Source organism: Panthera leo, chromosome B3, assembly GCF_018350215.1.
Source record: "Panthera leo isolate Ple1 chromosome B3, P.leo_Ple1_pat1.1, whole genome shotgun sequence".
NCBI classification, from domain to species: Eukaryota; Metazoa; Chordata; class Mammalia; order Carnivora; family Felidae; genus Panthera; species Panthera leo.
Genome location: NC_056684.1, coordinates 104,990,944 through 105,009,914, shown reverse-complemented (window position 1 = coordinate 105,009,914; position 18,971 = coordinate 104,990,944). Strand labels below are relative to the sequence as shown.

General features: G+C 36.2%; 1 protein-coding gene across 10 annotated transcripts in view; it reads right to left on the bottom strand.

Moving 5' to 3' along the window:
• Nucleotides 1–18,971, bottom strand: part of KIAA0586 (KIAA0586 ortholog) — a 113,370-nt gene that overhangs the window by 33,172 nt on the left and 61,227 nt on the right. For all 10 annotated transcript variants that reach the window (XM_042943360.1, XM_042943357.1, XM_042943353.1 and 7 more), the window contains 4 exons: nt 14,699–14,833; nt 12,047–12,224; nt 4,567–4,721; nt 2,781–2,889 (listed from right to left, as the gene is read on the bottom strand). In XM_042943360.1, the coding sequence (XP_042799294.1) occupies nt 2,781–2,889; nt 4,567–4,721; nt 12,047–12,224; nt 14,699–14,833 (577 nt within the window). The remainder of the gene's footprint in view (nt 1–2,780; nt 2,890–4,566; nt 4,722–12,046; nt 12,225–14,698; nt 14,834–18,971) is intronic.

Genomic DNA, 18,971 nt, shown 5'->3' with positions numbered 1-18,971 from the left:
CTTCCAGTTATGTAATGAATAAGTCATGGGAATAAAAAGCACAGCATAAGGACTATAGTCAGTGATGTTGTAATAGTGTCTGTCATGTGATGACAGATGGCAGCTACCCTTGTGGTGAGCACAGCATAATGTATAAACTTGTCAAATCACTATATTGTACCCAGAAAACTAGTGTAACATTGTGTGTCAACTATACTCAAATTAAAAAAAAAAGATATTGATAGAATGTAAAAAATAAAAAAATAAAGTGAACTATTTTAATACATTACTTTATAGAATTTAACTGTTCTTGGGTTTATAACAAACAAGCAGATTTAAAACTAGTCTCTTATTTATATGGAAGAAAGTCAACTTGCCCAGAAAAAGAAGCAGTAAAAGTTAACTTGCATAGTAAAAAGGAAAAAAAATTAAATGACTCACTGAAATCACTTAAATTGTTATGTTCACTATTAACCCATTAATCAGGACCTAGAATCAGAAAATGGTATCCTGTGGTCAAAAATACAACCAATGAATTCAATACCAAATGAAAGAATTTCACTCTTAGATTCCAAAGATAACCATCTGTCAGATCAATTCAGTTTCTTTTTATATTAAAAGCTGAAAGTAATAATCAAGGGGGGGGGGCGGAAACAAGGATTTTACAGACTTGTCAGAAGCATAGTGCTGGAACTCATGTCCTACCAAATCTTCAGTCAATTTGTAATGATCACTGAAACAGCTGCTACTGCTAGCGAAGCTACTTGATTCTTTATATACACATATTAAACTAGAACACATTTCAAAGTGAAATATAGGGTACTTCTCCCCAAAACAGTCATAATTTGGGGTTCAAGTATTCTTAGAAGCATTTAGCTGCCAGAAAAGATGTGGTTTTGATTCCCTTGTGATAAGGTGAATTTCCTTCATTATCTTCAAGGCCTGTATGACAGATAGGATTGAATTCCTTCAAGGTCACCCAAAGTCCTGAGAGCCCTAGAGGATTATTTTGGCACTGTGACCCTCCTATTCTCTGAAACATTTGGCAATGTCTTAGAGTTTCATCAGAGAAAAAATAAAACCCACAAAATTTATGGGAAAAAAAAAAAAGTCATAACTGACTATATTTGCCAAGGCAATCACATTCATTAAAAAAGTATTCAATATGGAGATCTGTATCAGTTATAGAGTGAAACACTTGGCTTCTATTTTCAAATGTTCTATTTATAGCTCACTGGGTATTTATTTGTCTCAGTCAAAGCTGATATAGGTCTGATCCTCTAACTTTTGTATTACATATAAAATTAAATGAAAAAAAATTATATATATTAAATCTAACCATTCTAAACTCTTCTAAATAAAACTTGCTTTAACCAGCTAACACCTCGGTTTCTTTTATTCATACAATTTTTATTGACTTATTAAACGTTAATTAGACACTATTCAACAACATTGTACTTCATGACATTTTGTTGTAAGCCAACAAGAATTTATTGCCATCTTGTGGTCATTCATGTATGTGAAACTGAATGTCATTTTCCTGGAGAGAGACACTTTAAAATCTCACCAAATTTTCCCATCACCTGAGAAAAATGATCATTTTATCACATACAATATCTCCCAAGGAGACAAAATTTACTAATAATTTTAAGACATTACAATTTTTTTAAACCTAACTTAAATATATAGTCTTTGACCGTGAATGGTAACAGTACTCAGGAGAAGGACATCAAGTCAGTCCTGCCATTATCTTAGAAACATTCATTTGTTCCTATCTATAGACTGTCTTGATTAATTTTTAAATACTGTAAGAAGAGTTTTATAGCCAAGTTTCCATGGGATTCTAAAATACAATATTCACATTACTGTACCATGGTCAGGTTAAAAAGGTGGTCAGGAAGGCAAAGTTCTGAGAGGTGGGAGCAAGAGAGGAACAAAAAACAAAAGTAAAAATCTAAACCTCATATAGCATAATTTTAATAAATATCTTGAGTATGTCCTTGTTTTAGGTCTTTCCTGTAACACTAAATGTATAGTTACATTTGCAATTATACTGGCATTCAGTAAATGAGATTTAAAAAAAACACAATCATAAAAGCAAAGAAAAATGTTCTACTGCTTAAAACATTCCTAATACTTCTTCCTGGATTGTGGAAATAAAGTTTTAAAACAGAAGATATCTTAATTTCTACTGCCAAATTTCAGAGTTTAGGTTATATTAAATTTAAGTGACTAAGAAGCAAGAAGGTAAATAAAGCAGAAAGCCAACAGTCTTTCAGAAACATAAAGGAACATCAAAATGCTATGATGCTGACTATAGAAGTGAAGTTCAACCACATAACTGGTCATTTACATAATGTGCATTCAATGTGAGAATCCTTTGTTTTTTTTAAGTTGTGTTTATTGGTCAACATCACCCACAACACTGAATAGCCTTTACAAAGAAGCACCTTTACAGCCACAGCCCCTGCCTTTTTCACGTAATTTAAAATAGACAACTCTGACACAAATACAGACCTATAAACAGATAAAAAGGCAATCAATTGCATAAGAACCAAAAGATAAGATTAAAGGAAAAACACTAAGAGTTTTTAAAATTCATTAGAAATGGAGTTTATCGGTACAAAGAACAAATATACAGTCAAATATGATACGAGATTCTTTATCCCAATGGACTAAGAAAAAACAGAAAACCTACAGACAAGAATGTGATGTAGACAAAAATAAAGAATTTTCATCATATACTTGTTCAATATCAGGGCAAGCATCAAACTATTATATTACAAGAAAATGAATCTTACCTTGTTGCTGTGAAAGTGAAATATCAGATTTACTTCTTACACGTATTAAACGACTTTGTGCAGGCTTGTGTTCAACTTGTTTCACATCTTGGTCATGCTTTTGTTGGTACTTAAGAATTTAAGACATGAAGTCATAACATTGTTTTTTAAGTTACTTTAAAAAGTTTTGAGCAATTAAACTATTTAGTTGTTTCTTATATAAAATTCGAATATTATATATGTCCTCTAATTGCTAAATGGGTGATAGAGTACATATTACTAGAGAAAAGACATTGGAAATAAAATCTTTCAAAAGATTTGGATAATATATACAGATTTCAAATATTCAAATCATTTCATAATTCAAAGCTCCTTATAAATCAAACTATTCTAGATATATACACATGATGGATTTAGACAGGATAAAAACTTAATGTGGTTGTTAAGCTCTCCCATATAACCATTTTTACATAAAATGAAAATCTGCATAATGCACTGCAATTTTCAAAGAGCTTTTCTATACAGTAACATCACTTAATTCTCACAAGCATGAGTACTGTTATCCTCCTTTGACATTCAAGAAATGTGCACTCCACCACAAGCCCCATCATCTCTCTTCCTAGTACCTATAACCTAACCAAATTTGAAATTTACAATAGTCACAAATTCTTTCACAATCACACATCACAAACTGTGAAAGCCATTTTATTTCTTCCTTTTACTATTTTATGGTCCTAATTATGAATGAGTGCCTGAAAACAGCTATCAGATATACTTTGACAGGACTTTAAAAAGATACCTCTTGATTCTTATCAGCCACGAGTTGACCCACAAGCTGAACCCAGGCAATTGGAAACTCCTTACTCTGGTCCTGTCCTTGGAATATGCGTCCCATCTACTATTTCCATACTGGCAGTCATTAAAGGACATAGCCTTGAGAGGGGAAGGTGTTATGACACCGTCTGGACTGAATACCTGACTGAACCCAATTAAGGCTTCTATATAAACTTTTAAGATTCTGGTGGCTGGGTGCAGAGATCTACCGGTCTTACAAGTGCCCGAGACAGGTCTGGTAAGTAAGTCCCCTTGCTTCTTTAAACCTGCCATCTGCCAATCTGGAGTGGTATGTGTCTTTATTCGGTCTCTCCTTGCTCTCCATGAATAGGGGCCAGTTTTAAACTTCACCCAGGAAACTCCTGAGGTTGCAACCAGCAATACCAACCCCATGCAATGCTATGCAATATCATGAAATACATAGTGATAAACTAATCTACAGTGAGAAATCCATTGCCATTACACAGATACAAAACTGTTTTTAATAACGTGAACATTTCTTTACATGCTGGAGAGTAATTAACCTATTTTTTCAGTACAGAAGATTACATGGGCCATTGGCCTAACTCACCATGAAATTGCTTATGTAACAGCTTTTGCAAAATTTAACATAATAAATTTTTCTTGAGTATCTGCTATATGCAAATTAATGAGCTAGATTTCATGATGACACAAAGTATCAATAATAGCTACCTAATCAGCATTATATATATGTATATGTGCATATATATATATATATATATGCTATTTTTAATCTCTAAATAAAGATGAGGAAACTAAGGGTTAGAAAAAGGCTATGTATTCAAGGTCATAGCTAGGGTCCAGATGAGCTAAGAGTTGTATCCAGGCTTGAATTAACAAATAAAGGAAGCATGGTTTGAAACTGACTCCAAAGACTAATCTCCTGGCAGTGCATCATGCTAAGCCAAAATTATTACCATTCTCATTTTAAGTAAAGTACAAGGATTATTACCTGATGATTATCTTCAACTGCTCCTGATAACTGAACATCATTTTCTTGCACTGTCAGAAGTGTTGTGGGAAGAGCAAGGTTAGAATTTGGCTGCAACTCCAATTCTCCCAAACTCATTGGACCATGACTAGCACATGAATCTTCATAAACACCACCTGTTGTCAAATATATAAACAAAAAGTTAAAATAAATTGTTTAATTTGATTTCTGCTCAGGTCATGATCTCACAGTTCGTGAGTGCAAGCCCCACATTGGGCTCTGTACTGACAGTGTAGAGCCTACCTGGGACTCTCTGTCTCCCTCTCTCTCTGCCCCTCCCCCCATCACACGTGCATGCACATACTCTGTCTCTCTCAAAAATAAATAAGTAAACAAAAAATAAATATAAATATGTACTAAATAATGAAAATCTCACAAGAAAATCTAGGAGACTATAGGTATAAACTTGTGTTAGAAGAGACCATAAAAACACAGAAAGTATAAAAGATAAAAATAACTAAGGACACCTGGGTGGCTCAATCAGTTGAGTGTCCGACTCCTGATTTCAGCTCAGGTCAAGGCCTCATGGCTGTGGAATCGAGCCCCACAATCAGGGTCTGCACTGAGCGTGAAGCCTGCTTGGGATTCTCTCTCTGCCTCTCTCTATGCCCCTCCCCTGCTCATGGTTTCTCTCTCTCTCAAAATAAATAAACATCTTAACATATACATATAGAAATAACTACATAAATTTTTTTTAGCTATACGGCAAAGAAAGACCATAAATAACGTCAGTACAAATTTAGAAAAAGATATTTGCAATACAGATGTTAAAAAACATCAAAAATATAGAAATAGCTCTTACAAAGTTATAAGAAAAATTTAGAACCTAATAGATGGGGAAAGAATTTAAGCAGGCAATTCACAGAGAACAAATCCAAATGGCCAACAAACATGAAAAGAAGCCCACAGGCAGTCAGAGACTTGTAATTTCCACAGGATTTACTGTGTAAAAACAAATGCAGGCAAGTGGGCATTCTATCTTAACTTGTAAAATAACAGTGTACACATACATCGTATGTATCCATCATGAATGTTAAACATGTGAGTGTGTCTATGGATAAAAAGAGGAAGATTACATATGAGAATCTTAACAAGAGTTAGCTGGGGTAAGGCATATAGGACAGGAGAAAACATGAGGATGAGAGGTGGATGGAAACTAATGTATGACATGATCACATTTTGTTTTATGTAAAATTATACATGGTTAATGTATGGGTATAAAGAAAAAGTAATTAAAAAGACACAAGGTAAACTTTGATAAAAGACCTAAATGTAAAAACTCAGAAGGTATATAATCAAACATCTCTTCCAAAGCATTCAAAGTGCATAATAGCTTTCAACTCCTGTAACACCCTATCATTTAACATATATTCACTGGCTATGTCATAGGTGTTACACACTCTGCTAGACAACAGGAATGAGACAGTGAACCCTCAAGTGAGATTACAGATCAGTGTGACAAAAGCAACTTTAGGCAGGCTACAGAGAGCACATACGACAGGTATCTAACCCAGTGATAAAGGGTCACCATGACAGCCATCATAACAATGCTGAATTTGCTCAACAACACGATGGTGTCACTTCTACAAAGTATGCTCATGGAGTATGAGTGTTTCGTCTGTATAAAGTAACTTAACCCCTTGTAACTATCATATCACTCACATCAAATTTATCATAAGTTGGGGCACCTGGGTGGCTCAGTCGGCTGAGCGTCCGACTTCAGCTCAGGTCATGATGGCGCAGTCTGTGAGTTCGAGCCCCGTGTCAGGCTCTGTGCTGACAGCTCAGAGCCTGGAGCCTGCTTTGGATTCTGTGTCTCCCTCTCTCTCTGCCCCTTCCCCGCTCATACCCTGTCTCTCTCTCTCTCTCTCTCTCTCAAAAATAAACATTAAAAAAATTTATCATAACTTGAAATCCCTAATTTTACTCTACTAGAATCTTACTGCTATGCAAAGGCAACCTCAGACTTAGAAACTTCAACTTTCAGAGAAGACTAAGTCCACCCAAAACTGCCAGTGCCCAGCAGCAGCTTTGGGTTTGTCATGTCTAATAGGCTTTTCCATTTGTAGGGAATGGATGCCTAAAGCCATCTGAAATTAAGTCTAATGCTTAAAACCCCACTCATCCTTATGTCCTCATAATTCTATCCTTTCTCCATATTCCTTTCTCTTAGTGAATGGAAATTCCCAGCTACCCAACCATTCTAGCCAGAAACCTGGAAATGTCTTAGATCCTTTCTTTTGCACTTCTTATATTCAAACTAAATCTTGTCCATTCCCCTCCTTAACTGTCTCTCAAATCTCCCTTTTTACATTTCCTCACTGTTAAGTAGTGTTTCACCAGCTTTACTGCAATAGCTGTCCAGTCAGTCTCCTTGCCTCCAGTCTTAATACTCTCCTCTACTCATCACACTGCACCTGAGATGATCTTGCTAAATAAAAGGCAAAGATGATCATATCAGTCATTTACTTAAAATCCTTATGGATCTGTGAATATCAAAAAACATTCAGAAGTGATAGAAATTCAAGACTAAATTTTCCATGGGAATAAATATAAAGTAAGATTGGCATTTTGTGCACAAATGGATCCATATCATTTTAGAGTGAATCCAAAAGCTACTTCATGTATTATCGAAGATTTTTTAGGATCTACTTTCTGCTCACTACTCCAATCTCACTGCTTCCTAAACTCTAGCTCATTAATAAAGTACTTATATTTCCTTAAGTCTTGCTATTTTTTTTATTTTTTATTTTTATTTTTATTTTTTCCTCTTGTCTCATTGCATATTCTGCCTGGAAGTTCCCTCCTCATTTACTACATGGCAAACATCTATTCATCTTTGAGAATCCACTTCAAGTAAGCCTCCTCTGATGTTTGAAGTCCTTTTTTGATTGCCCTCTCCAGGTACAAGTGACCTATATCCCATCCTACATGAACTTCTTAGAGGTAACTATGATAATTTATTGCATGTTTGTGCCCTCTCATCTATTACTTTTACCAGAGGAAAAAAATCATTATGGACAGGGCCTTACTGGGTTTTATATTCCTAGCTTCTAGAATGTGCATAGAGCATAGCAAGCACTCAAAAACTATTTTCTGAATGAATAAGTAAATGAACAAACTGGAATATGCTTATTATACTCCACCATTAAGATCTGATTTCATATCAGGTCTTGTGGGAAAATGTCTCTGAGGCTTCTCCTGTGGGTAGAGTCCTCCCCTGCACTCCACAGCTGTTTGTGTTGTTGTACTAACCACACAGTATTACTGTATAATCTTTCTTGTATTTCTCTTACACTAGTTTGTAAACTTCCTTGAGAGCAGATATCCATCATTTCTGTATCTCAAGTGTCTAACACTGTACCAAGTGTCTACCATTGTACATAATATAGTACCAGATACATAGTAGGTATTCAATACAAGCTTTCTGAGTAAATGAGAGCTACAATTAGTAGTGTATCTCAGAGTCCTCACAAGTTGTTTAAGAATATCAGTTTACATTTTAGGGTGGTTTTTTTTTTTTTAATTTTTTTAACGTTTATTTCTCAGAGACAGAGAGACACACAGCATGAACAGGGTAAGGGCAGAGAGAACGGGAGACACAGAATCCAAAGCAGGCTCCAGGCCCTGAGCTGTCAGCACAGAGCCCTTCGTGGGACTCGAACCCACAAACCGTGAGATCATGACCCGAGCTGAAGTTGGATGCTTAACTGACTGAGCCACCCAGGTGCCCCTAGGCGCTTTAAGACACTTCGTCAAAGCTAATTTTGCATCTTTTGTTACTCAACCCAAACTGAGAACCTCAGGATTAGGAAGAGTGGTAGGGGGATAGAGGTTGCCAATAGGACAATTTCTGAAAAAGGTGCAGAGGTAGGGAGAGCAAAGTAAGAATAGATGAGCCTCTGTAGGTAAAGTTATTTAAAAAATCAGTGTAGGGCACCTGGGTGGCTCATTAGGTTAAGCATTCAATTTCGGCTCCGGTCATGATCTCATGGCTCATGGGTTTGAGCCTCACATCAGGCTCTGTGCTGACAGCTCAGAGCCTGGAGCCTGCTTTGGATTCTGTGTCTCCCTCTCTTTCTGCCCCTTCCCCACTCACATTCTGTCTCTCTCTCTCCTTCAAAAATAATTAAACACTAAAACAACAACAACAACAATATAAAAGGCATGAGATTAGCCACCAACAGAAATAATGACACATGGTATTCATTCTTCTCTAGTAACCATTATGTAGCAAAATACTTGAAACAAGAGGAACAAGTTAGCTCTCAACGGGGCATAGTCCTTTTAGGCAACTGTGGATAGTTTGTTTCCATGAAGTACATGTAAGAAGGTGTATTTACATACTCCAAGAATTATTAAAGAAAACAACACGTACGAATTAGTCACTGTGGTGACTACTTTATATGTGTTGTCATTTACTACCCCTAATAACTTTAAGGGGTGGATACTATTTGTGGTAACCAGCCTCCAAGATGGCCCCCTGAATCCTGTCTCCTGGTATTCATAAGTTTCTGTCCTCCCCTACTAGATTATTCCAGGATTGGTCTGTGTTATTGATAGGATGTGGTAGAAACGATGGCATGTCACTTCTGAGATTAGGATATAAAAGACACTGTGGGTTACATTTTGATTGCTTACTTTCTCTCAGATCATCTGCTTTGGGAGAAGCCAGCTGCAATGTCATAGGCAGCTCTATACAAAGGTTCACGTAGTGAGGAAATGAGGCCTCTTGCCAGCAGCCATGTGAATGAGACTGAAAAAAAGATCCTCCAACCCTTGTGGAAGCCTCAGCCCCAGAAAACAGCTTGACTGCAACCTCACAGGAGATCCTGAGAATTACCCAGCTAAGACACTCCCAGATTCATGACTTTCAGAAATCCGTGAGATAATAAATGCTTGCTGTCTTCTGCTGCTAATTTTGGGGGTGATTTGTTATACAGCAATAGATAACTAATATACTAATATTATCCTCACTTGATAGATGAAGAAACTTGGGCTTGGAGATATTAAGTTACTTGTCCCAAAATACACAAAGTTGGAATTCAAACTGATATCTCAAACTCCAAAAGCCCAAATTCTTAGCCACACTCTGCCATATTACCTCATTTATATGCTCAATCTTAATGTTAAGCCACACTACTTACTATTTTTTCCTATTAAGCAAATATCTACAGTGTACCTACTATTATAAATACACTTTACTATACGTAATATGCTAGGTGCTACCAGATGTATTAGGAGGGACATATCCAATAGGATCTATCCTCATGTATTTTATTCTATAATAATTTAACAAGTACCTAGTTGTTCTCAAGTACCTAACAGCTCTCAAGAGATCTGTGAGAGCCACCTAGTGTCAATTCTGTTTAACTGCAATCTGCACAGTTAGCTGGATACAAATATAGCAAGCAAAGGGGGAAAGAAAAAGAGAGGCAAACTCTTTTTCAGAAAAGAAACAGACTCCTACTTATAGAGAACAAAGTGATGGTTACCAGAGGGGAGGTGGGTGGGTAATAGGTGAAACAGGTGATGGTGATTAAGGAGTGCACTTGTGATGAGCACTAGGTGTTGTATGGAAGTACTGAATCACTATATTGTACACCTGAAACTAATATTACATTGTATGTTAAGTAACTGGAATTTAAATTAAAACTTTAAAAAGTCACATTTTATGCCATTAAAAAAAATTTTACTGTTTATTTTTGAGAGAGAGAGACAGAGAGCATGAGTAGGGGAGGGGCTGAGAGAAAAGGAGACACAGAATCTGAAGCAGGCTCCATGCTCTGAGCTGTCAGCACAGAGCCTGACGTGGAGCTTGAACTCATGAGCCATGAGATCATGACCTGAGCCGAAGTCAGATGCTTAACCAAGTAAGCCACCCAGGTGCTCCTATGCCATTTTAAATCCTACTAATTTAAGAGAATGTCAAACATTTAATGCTCTCACTATGTGCACAAAATGAGAAATAACTCCAATCTTACTTCACATTTATTCTCCTGGAAAACTTAGTCTTGAATATCTCTCAATTCTGAATGACAAAAGGTGTTCACTCAATATAAAATGGAGATTTTAAATACCCTACAACAATGTTTTTCTGACTTCATGCATTTCCTTTTCTGATTTACAGAGAAATCTGCATACCTCTAGAAGTCCTTTTCACTTAAGAGAATGCAGCAGTGGGTATGGAAGAACCAGTAAATGAGAATATATTTGATCTTCATTAATCTGAGGATTGCATATTTGCACATTCATCTACCCAATAAAATTTATTTGGAACCCCAAAATCAATAGTCACAGTGCTTTTGTGGTCATTCACAGATATGTGTAGACCAGTAAAAAACTTTTGCATCACCCAATATACACTTCACCTGCTGAGGTTGAACAAGGTGATGCTCTGCTTTATTTCAGCTCTTATACTGTAAACAAGTTGGTTTTTTTGTTTGTTTGTTTGTTTGTTTTTATTTTTGCTGTCTGTGTATGCTTTGTTCAGATTTTTGTGCGTTTTTTTTGTTGGTGATTTGTGGTTTTAAGTGGCCCCCAGTCATACTGCTAAACTGCTATCTGATACCCTAAGTGCACAAAAGCTGTGATGGGCATTAGAAAATGCATGGATTGGATAAGCTTTGTTCAGGCATGAGCTACAGTGTTGTGGACCCTGAGCTCAATGTTAATGCATCAACAATATATATTATAATAAGTTCATTTAAACAGAAACACAAAAACACAGATGTGGTCATTTGACAAAGATGTTATGATCAGAGGCTTGCAGGAACCTAGCCCTGTATTCTCCCCTAGGAGCAATGGGTCAGTATTTACTAATTCAGTGTTGCTGGTGAACACATAACTAATCACTGAATATGCTAGTGTTCGGTATGCTCTGTTCTATTTTTATTTCCAAAATATTATAGCAGAAAGTTTAGCTAATGAGGTTCTAAAATAGCCATGAGTGCACTGAGCAATGTGTCAGAAATTCATGCAACGTAAAGAGTGAATTTCTACAGTATCATCTAATTTAACCTGTCTAAACAAGGCATGTTCTGTCACAGTTTTGATGTTCTAATTATGTTTGTCTAATATGTAGTATAATAAATTTATGACTTAAAATTTTTTAAGTGAATGCATACTACCAAAATTACCTCATGTACCACCCTCAAATACTAACACTGACACCTGAATCACATTTGGGAAAATATTGGTATATATTCCACAAACAGTCATTACTAAATTTTTTAATAATGGCACTTTTGATAATTGTTAATAAAAAAAATTTGCCCGCACTTAAAATAATTATTTTCTTAATTCAGATTAAGATCACTACTGTAATTATAATACAAAACAACATAACATTCAGTATGAGAACAATACAAAAAAAGTGTGATGGCATTCAAGTGAATATTCTAATAAATGATACATCAAGAAGCAGTATTTTGATGTATACCTGTAACTGTGTCAAACTGCTGAGATAATGGGTTAGGAGCACATTTTTGATCCAATGACTCTGCATTAGTGGCAGGTGGCTGCACAGGGACAGAATGTCCCAGTAGGATGTTCTCTGCTGCTGCTGTCAGCCTGGGCCTTTGTCCTTCACTAAGTTCACCTGCACTGTATTCCAAGTCCTGTAAAAGGTAGAAACAATGGTTTCAAACCCTGTGTTAAAATCAAGTCAAGGGGCACCTGGGTGGCTCAATCAGCTGAAGGTCCCACTCTTGATTTCGGCTCAGGTCACGATCTCATGGTTTGTGGGATCGAGCTCTCCATTGGTCTCTGCACTGATAGTGCAGAGACCGCTTGGGATTCTACCTCTCTCTGCCCCTCCCCTGTTTGCACGTGTGCATGCACACGCTCGCTCTCTCTCTCTCTCTCTCTCTCTCAAAATAAAAAAAAAAAAAACTTAAAAAAGTTAATAAAATCAAGTCAAAACAACAAATCTTTGTCAAGTACAATGGTCCACGCCACTTGACTGCTTGGAAGGTATTTTAGAAAGTGCTTATTATGCCACATACACACTATGGAAAAACAGGTGTAAAAATTCATTTAATCAGGCATTTAGCAATAGGCTTTGTTGCCAAAATCTTGTTTTTTTGAAGTTAAATAACCATTACCTGCTTTTCAAACTCCAAATTAGGTAGCAAAACACATAAGAAAAAATTTATTATTTATACTAAGTATTGGCACACATTACACATTGTTCATAGAGCTTAAAATTAAAAATGATAGAAAATTTACCTCTCATTCTTTATGAATGAAAATTGTCTGAATTTGTCAGGGTAAAATTTATAGTTAAACAAGTATGATGATGAGAATATACCTTAAATGATAGAAACATTACCCCTATCCAAACAATTACATTTTTTATAAGTACACAAGTTGAAGAAGACTACTTTAACCATATTTAATAAAGTTTTTTTCCCTGGGAAAGTATACAAGTACAAACACATCTCTTTATCAAATATATGAAGTAAATTTAAATACTTAAAAGAATTGGGGCGCCTGAGTGTCTCAGTTGTTTAAGTGTATGACTTTGGCTCAAGTCTTGATCTCGTGGTTTGTGGGTTCAAGACCTGCGTCAGGCTCTGTGCTGACAGCTCAGAGCCTGGAGCCTGCTTCAGATTCTGTGTCTGTGTCTCCCTCTCTCTCTCTTTCTCTCTCCCTCCCTCTCTGCCCCTCCCCCACTTGTGCTCTGTCTCTCTCTCTCTCTCAAATATAAATAAACATTTAAAAAAACTAGAAAGAATTAATAAGACTTCTATTTTCTTTCTGGATTAAAAATTATATATCTAATCACTACCACATTTTGTAACTCAGAAATATTCTAACTATGAGTTTGCTCATCAAGAACTGAATAAAAATTCCAAAGTCTGAAAGCTCTCATGTTTGTCATTTAAGTGGGATTTAATTTCAACCAAGTGTTTTTACTAGAATATATTAAGAAATCACTGCTGAAACATCTTTGATGGCTCTATTGACTGTAAAATAAAATCTAACTTCTTAGCTCAACATTCAAGATTTTCTACAATTTTCCCCAATTCTGGTATACCTCTACCTCCTCTAGGTCCCTAATCTGACTTTTCTTGAGCAACATCAATTACCTCAACAACCTTTAAATAGAAAAGGAGTATTCTGCAATATAAAACATTTAGAGACTCTTGGGCAAAGTATAGAATGATGGAAGATATACTTCCCCTAGAAATTAATTAGAAATATTTCACAGTGCCTATTTTACTCTGCCACTACCATATAAAATATTGTGCAATAAACAGTACCTTTTCTATTGTGAATCAATTTTCTAGGGTGCTTGTAATTGCTGAGCTATTTAACACCTTATAGTCTATGACCCAACTGAAGCCTTAGTTTGCCCACTCACAAAGTGCTCTCATACTCCTAAGTACCATTGATCTTGGCAACAACCCAGGCTGCAGATACTTGTACCCAGAGTAACATCAGGGAGCACAAAGGCCCAGCTAGGGTGAAAGGTTGCAGGCAAAATCTGGCCAGGATTCATTCCTTCACCCTCTTCCCCTCCAAACACCAGGACTGGATTATAAAACCTCCATATTCCTTAGCTTATGACCTCCTTGCCCAAAATCTCTTAATAGCCTCTACAGTAGTGCCCAAGCCTTTCCACAGCCTAAAAGGTTCTTCATGATCATCTGGTTCAACCACGTTCTCCAGACTTATCTCTTTATCTAAAGTGCTATCACACTGAGATATTCAACACTTTCTAAATATTTTTTATCAGTTATCAACTTTGATTAATCATTAATCCCTCTTCTCCCCACATGACTATAACCTTACTAAAAGTAGGGGTCCTATCTCCTTCACATATTTACTATATGTGTCTGGCATCTAGTAAATATTCGGTAAATGGGTGAAGAAAGAGAGAAAGAATGAATGATCCTCACAAATCATTTAAAAGGGCTTCAGCTTTTTTCAACTAGGGAACAAGAGGGTTAGAACGGATAGTCTGAATTCCTTTCAACTGTAAGATTGTAGCGCTCTGACTTCAGGTCAAAGTTACAAAAGCTTTTTTTTTTTCTGTATTAGGATCAAACCAAGAGGAAAAAAAAAAATCACTAAGGTTAATAAGTACCTCTGAAGGGTAGACTGCTTGCTGCGAAACTAATGACTCCTGGGTCATTTTGGCAAGAAGAGAAAGAATTCCATCTGTAGGAGTCTTTTTATGGGGCATCCTAATCACTTGTCCTTCGCTGGGAGGATCGTCTTCCTGAATGAAATATAAAGACAATGAATACAGCAAAGAAATTGTATCAAGCAATTGTATTTTTCTTGATTTATGATTAATAAAACGTAGTAGTTATCATGAAAATGGCCTATTAGCACATTATGGAAAGAAGGCAGACTCTATTTTCATTTAGTTCTCATTTCCATTTGACTATACTAACAACCCTCTAGTTTGCCTCAAACAAACCATAAAGTCATTTCAACCAAGTGTTTTTACTGGAATATATTAAGAAATCACTGCTGAAACATCTTTGATGGCTCTATTGACTGTAAAATAAAATCTAACTTCTTAGCTCAACATTCAAGATTTTCTACAATTTTCCCCAATTCTGGTATACCTCTACCTCCTCTAGGTCCCTAATCTGACTTTTCTTGAGCAACATCAATTACCTCAACAACCTTTAAATAGAAAAGGAGTATTCTGCAATATAAAGTCATTTGATTACAATTAAACTGGAGATTTATTATAATAAGCATGAAAATTGGACCCCCTGTCCCAAGTGATTGAGCTTAAATGATTCACAGATGTTTTATATAGGACCATTAAGTTTCTGGCTCACAGTTTCCTGCTTCCTATTTATGCAGCACCTGAAGCAACACCACAGTGTGGTAATGGGGGCGAAGCACCATCTTAACACTACAACCTGGACCGCAGGTGAAAATAAAAACCTGCAGAAATATGCTAAGGCGCCTATAGACCTTCGAGTGTCCCTTCCAAAAGGGCTGATCTCTGGTACTTGGCTACGGAGCAGGTACTGCAGCCCTCCCGGGAGTACCCAGACTAGGCTTCCTGGTGCTTCAAATATGACCCATCCCAAAGATGAAGGGCAGTGTGGGCCTCAGAGTCAGAGAAACTGGATTCCTCTGTAAATACAACTATTAACAAGAGTTTTAATTCCATCAATAGTATTTTTTACTTATTTTACTATTAATGAAACAAAGTTTATTAACTCTAGATTGCCATAAGTCTTTATCCCCCAGCTGTATATAAATAAATGCCTCTTGGTGACATGACTTCAAGTTATTCTTGGTTTTTCAAGATGGTACTTCTGCATTTGACTTCATTAGGAATTTGTAGACATTTAATTTAGGCTTAGCAAAAATATCAAATTAGAGTTCAGTTTCAAATGTAGAAAAAGAAAAGATGTTATCATTTAGCCCTGGTTTGGCTTAACCATTTACTTTAAACAAACTTAAACATGCTCTGGCACCATGACAAAGTTCTAAGAATGGATAAAAATGCCATAATGACATAGTTAGTAAGCCAAATATCAGTTTAATGCTTCTCTGAAAATAAAGACATCTCATTTATGCCTTCCCCACATATTATTTCATAAAAGTGATTTCCACTCTCTTCATAATGGACTTAATTACTTACAATAAATAATTACTGTTAGAGAAGTAACTGTTCCATTAAAATCTTACAAAAACTCTCCTTAATGCGTTATTTTACCCCCTGTACAGGGTAAATTGTTTTTAACAAATTTTATCACTTGGGTACGTTAATTTCCAGATTAAACATCTTTATACTGTAGAGATATTAAGTATTAAGTATCTTTAATAGTATGAAGATGCTACCTAGCCCACAAAGCTGTCTGTTGGACTTGAGCAATGCCCCACCACACACACCTAGCCCCTTGTAACTTCAGCTTTAGGATTTAGAAAGCCTCTTATTAGAACTCAAAATTTACAATTATCATCTTAAAATGAAAAGGTCTCATTATATTATTTATATAATATGTAATAATAAATATATAATTATAAATACATATCACATATTAAATATTATTTATATAATAAATAATTTATATTATAAATATAAATAAATTGTTTATATAATAAATATATTTTATTTATTTAATATTTTAAATATTTTAAATAATAATTACAAATATTTATTTGATATATTTGTTTATATACTTATGTTATATATTATATGTATTATATATTGATAAATATATAACTGCATATATATAATTATATATAGTATTTTATAGTATTATATATAATAATATATGTAATGTTTATAATATAAGAATAAATATTAAATATTTATTTGTTTATATTTATTTATTATATAAATAACAGAGAGAGAGAGCTGTGGATTTGTCACTAAATAGCTATGTGACATGGACAAGTCACTTAACCTCACTCAACTTCATCTGTGAAGTGAGTAGTCACATATAACAAAGGATGCACGTGAGAACACTGGGAACTTTTTCAAAATATACAGGTCTAGGCTTCTAACTGCTCACAAACATGCACACCGTACAACCCACATGACCTACCGAATCCATGTATCAGAGGATGGAACCAGCAGGCATACTTTTTAAAAAGTTCCCCTGGTGATTTAATACACATTCTACCTTACATCACTTCAAGTGGTTGCTTTAAAGGAACTTCTAGCATTATGATTATAAAGGGATAGAAGGACTTTTCAAAAATATACCAATCTCTTTGTTTTCATTATGGTCATGTATAATGACACAAATGGAAAGACAACAATGCCACCAGACTTTACTTCCAGATTTACCCAACCCCTTGAAACTACTAAAAAGTAGATGAAGTATATGAGAAATTGCATTTCAAGACATGGGACATCAGGTGGCAAAAGACAGTGATTCCTGAGAGACGGAAAACAAATCAGGAGAAACGTGCGGCTGCTCCAGATTACTGCCTGTGAAAGTTTCCAGCCTGCAGCACAGGCGGGAGAACCCTGGCAGAGCTCAGTGGCTCCTAAGCTGAGAAGACAGGACTGAAACTCCAAGGAAGCCGAGACAGCAGGGGGTTCATAAGACAGGCTACCAGAAAAGTGAAAGCTGCACAGGGAGAGAACTCTGGAGATCTGCAGAGGGTGCCCTTGGAGCACTAAATACTGATCAGCACATGCATGCAGGGTAACCACATGAGGCTGGATGAACAAACTCATGAGAAACGATTGGCTCTAATAGTGCCCAGGGCGTGTACACAGGTTGGAATAACAGCTGTTCCCACCAGGCGGGCTGGGAAACTACATTTAAGGCACTGGTTGGAGTGCATAGAAGGGTCTTGCCTCCAAAGTGGGGAGTGAGTACTGCTCTGGTCCTGCCCAATGAATCTTCAAAACAAGACTCAAAAGGGTAAAAACTGTCTTTAGGTAACTTAACTATATGTTTGAGCAAAGTCCAAAACTCTTTGCAAATTCCTGTAAAATGTAATTCCTATAAAACATGGATGCGAAAAAGTCAACACAAAATTTTAGCAGATCAGGGGCACCTGGGTGGCTCAGTTGGTTAACCATCTGACTTCAGCTCAGGTCATGATCTCACTGTTGGTGGGTTTGAGCCCCGTGCTGGGCTCTGTGCTGACAGCTGAGAGCCTGGAGGCTGCTTCCTGTTCTTTATCTCCCTCTCGCTCTCTGCCCCTCCCCCACTCGCACTCTGTCTCTCTGTCTTTTGAAAATAAATAAATGTTAAAAAAAAAAAAAAATTAGCAGATCAAATTAAACAGCTTTTCTTAAAAATTTTACCATACACCTACCACATTATCCATCCATTCCACTCCTAGGTATTTGCCCAAGAGAAATGAAAGCATATGTCCATACAAAACTTATACACAGATGTTTATAGTTGCTTTATTTGTGATAGTCAAACCTGGAATAAATCCAAATGTCCAGTGACAGGTAAATGGAAAAGTTGTGGTACAACCATCCAACATATTACTACTCAGCAATAAAAAGGAATGAACAATAGTTCACCCCAATAGGGGTGACTGGGTGGTTCAATGAGCTAAGCATCCGACTCTTGATTTTGGCTCAGGTCATGATCTCACAGTGGTGAGACTGAGCCCTGTGCCGGGTTCTGTGCTGAGCACGGAGCCTGCTTAAGATTCCCTCTCCCTCTTCCCTCTCTCACCTCACACTCTCTCTCAACAAAGAAAAGAAAAAAGAAAAAAAAAAGGGAATGAACTATGATACACACTATAATACAGATGAATCTCAAAATAATGATACTGAGTTAAAGCAACCAGGAAAAAAAGATATCCATTTCTGTTGTTTTGGAAAATGCAAACTAATCTACAGTTACAGAAAGCAGACCAACAGTTGTGGTAGACGTGGTGGATGAGAGGACTCATAGGAGATG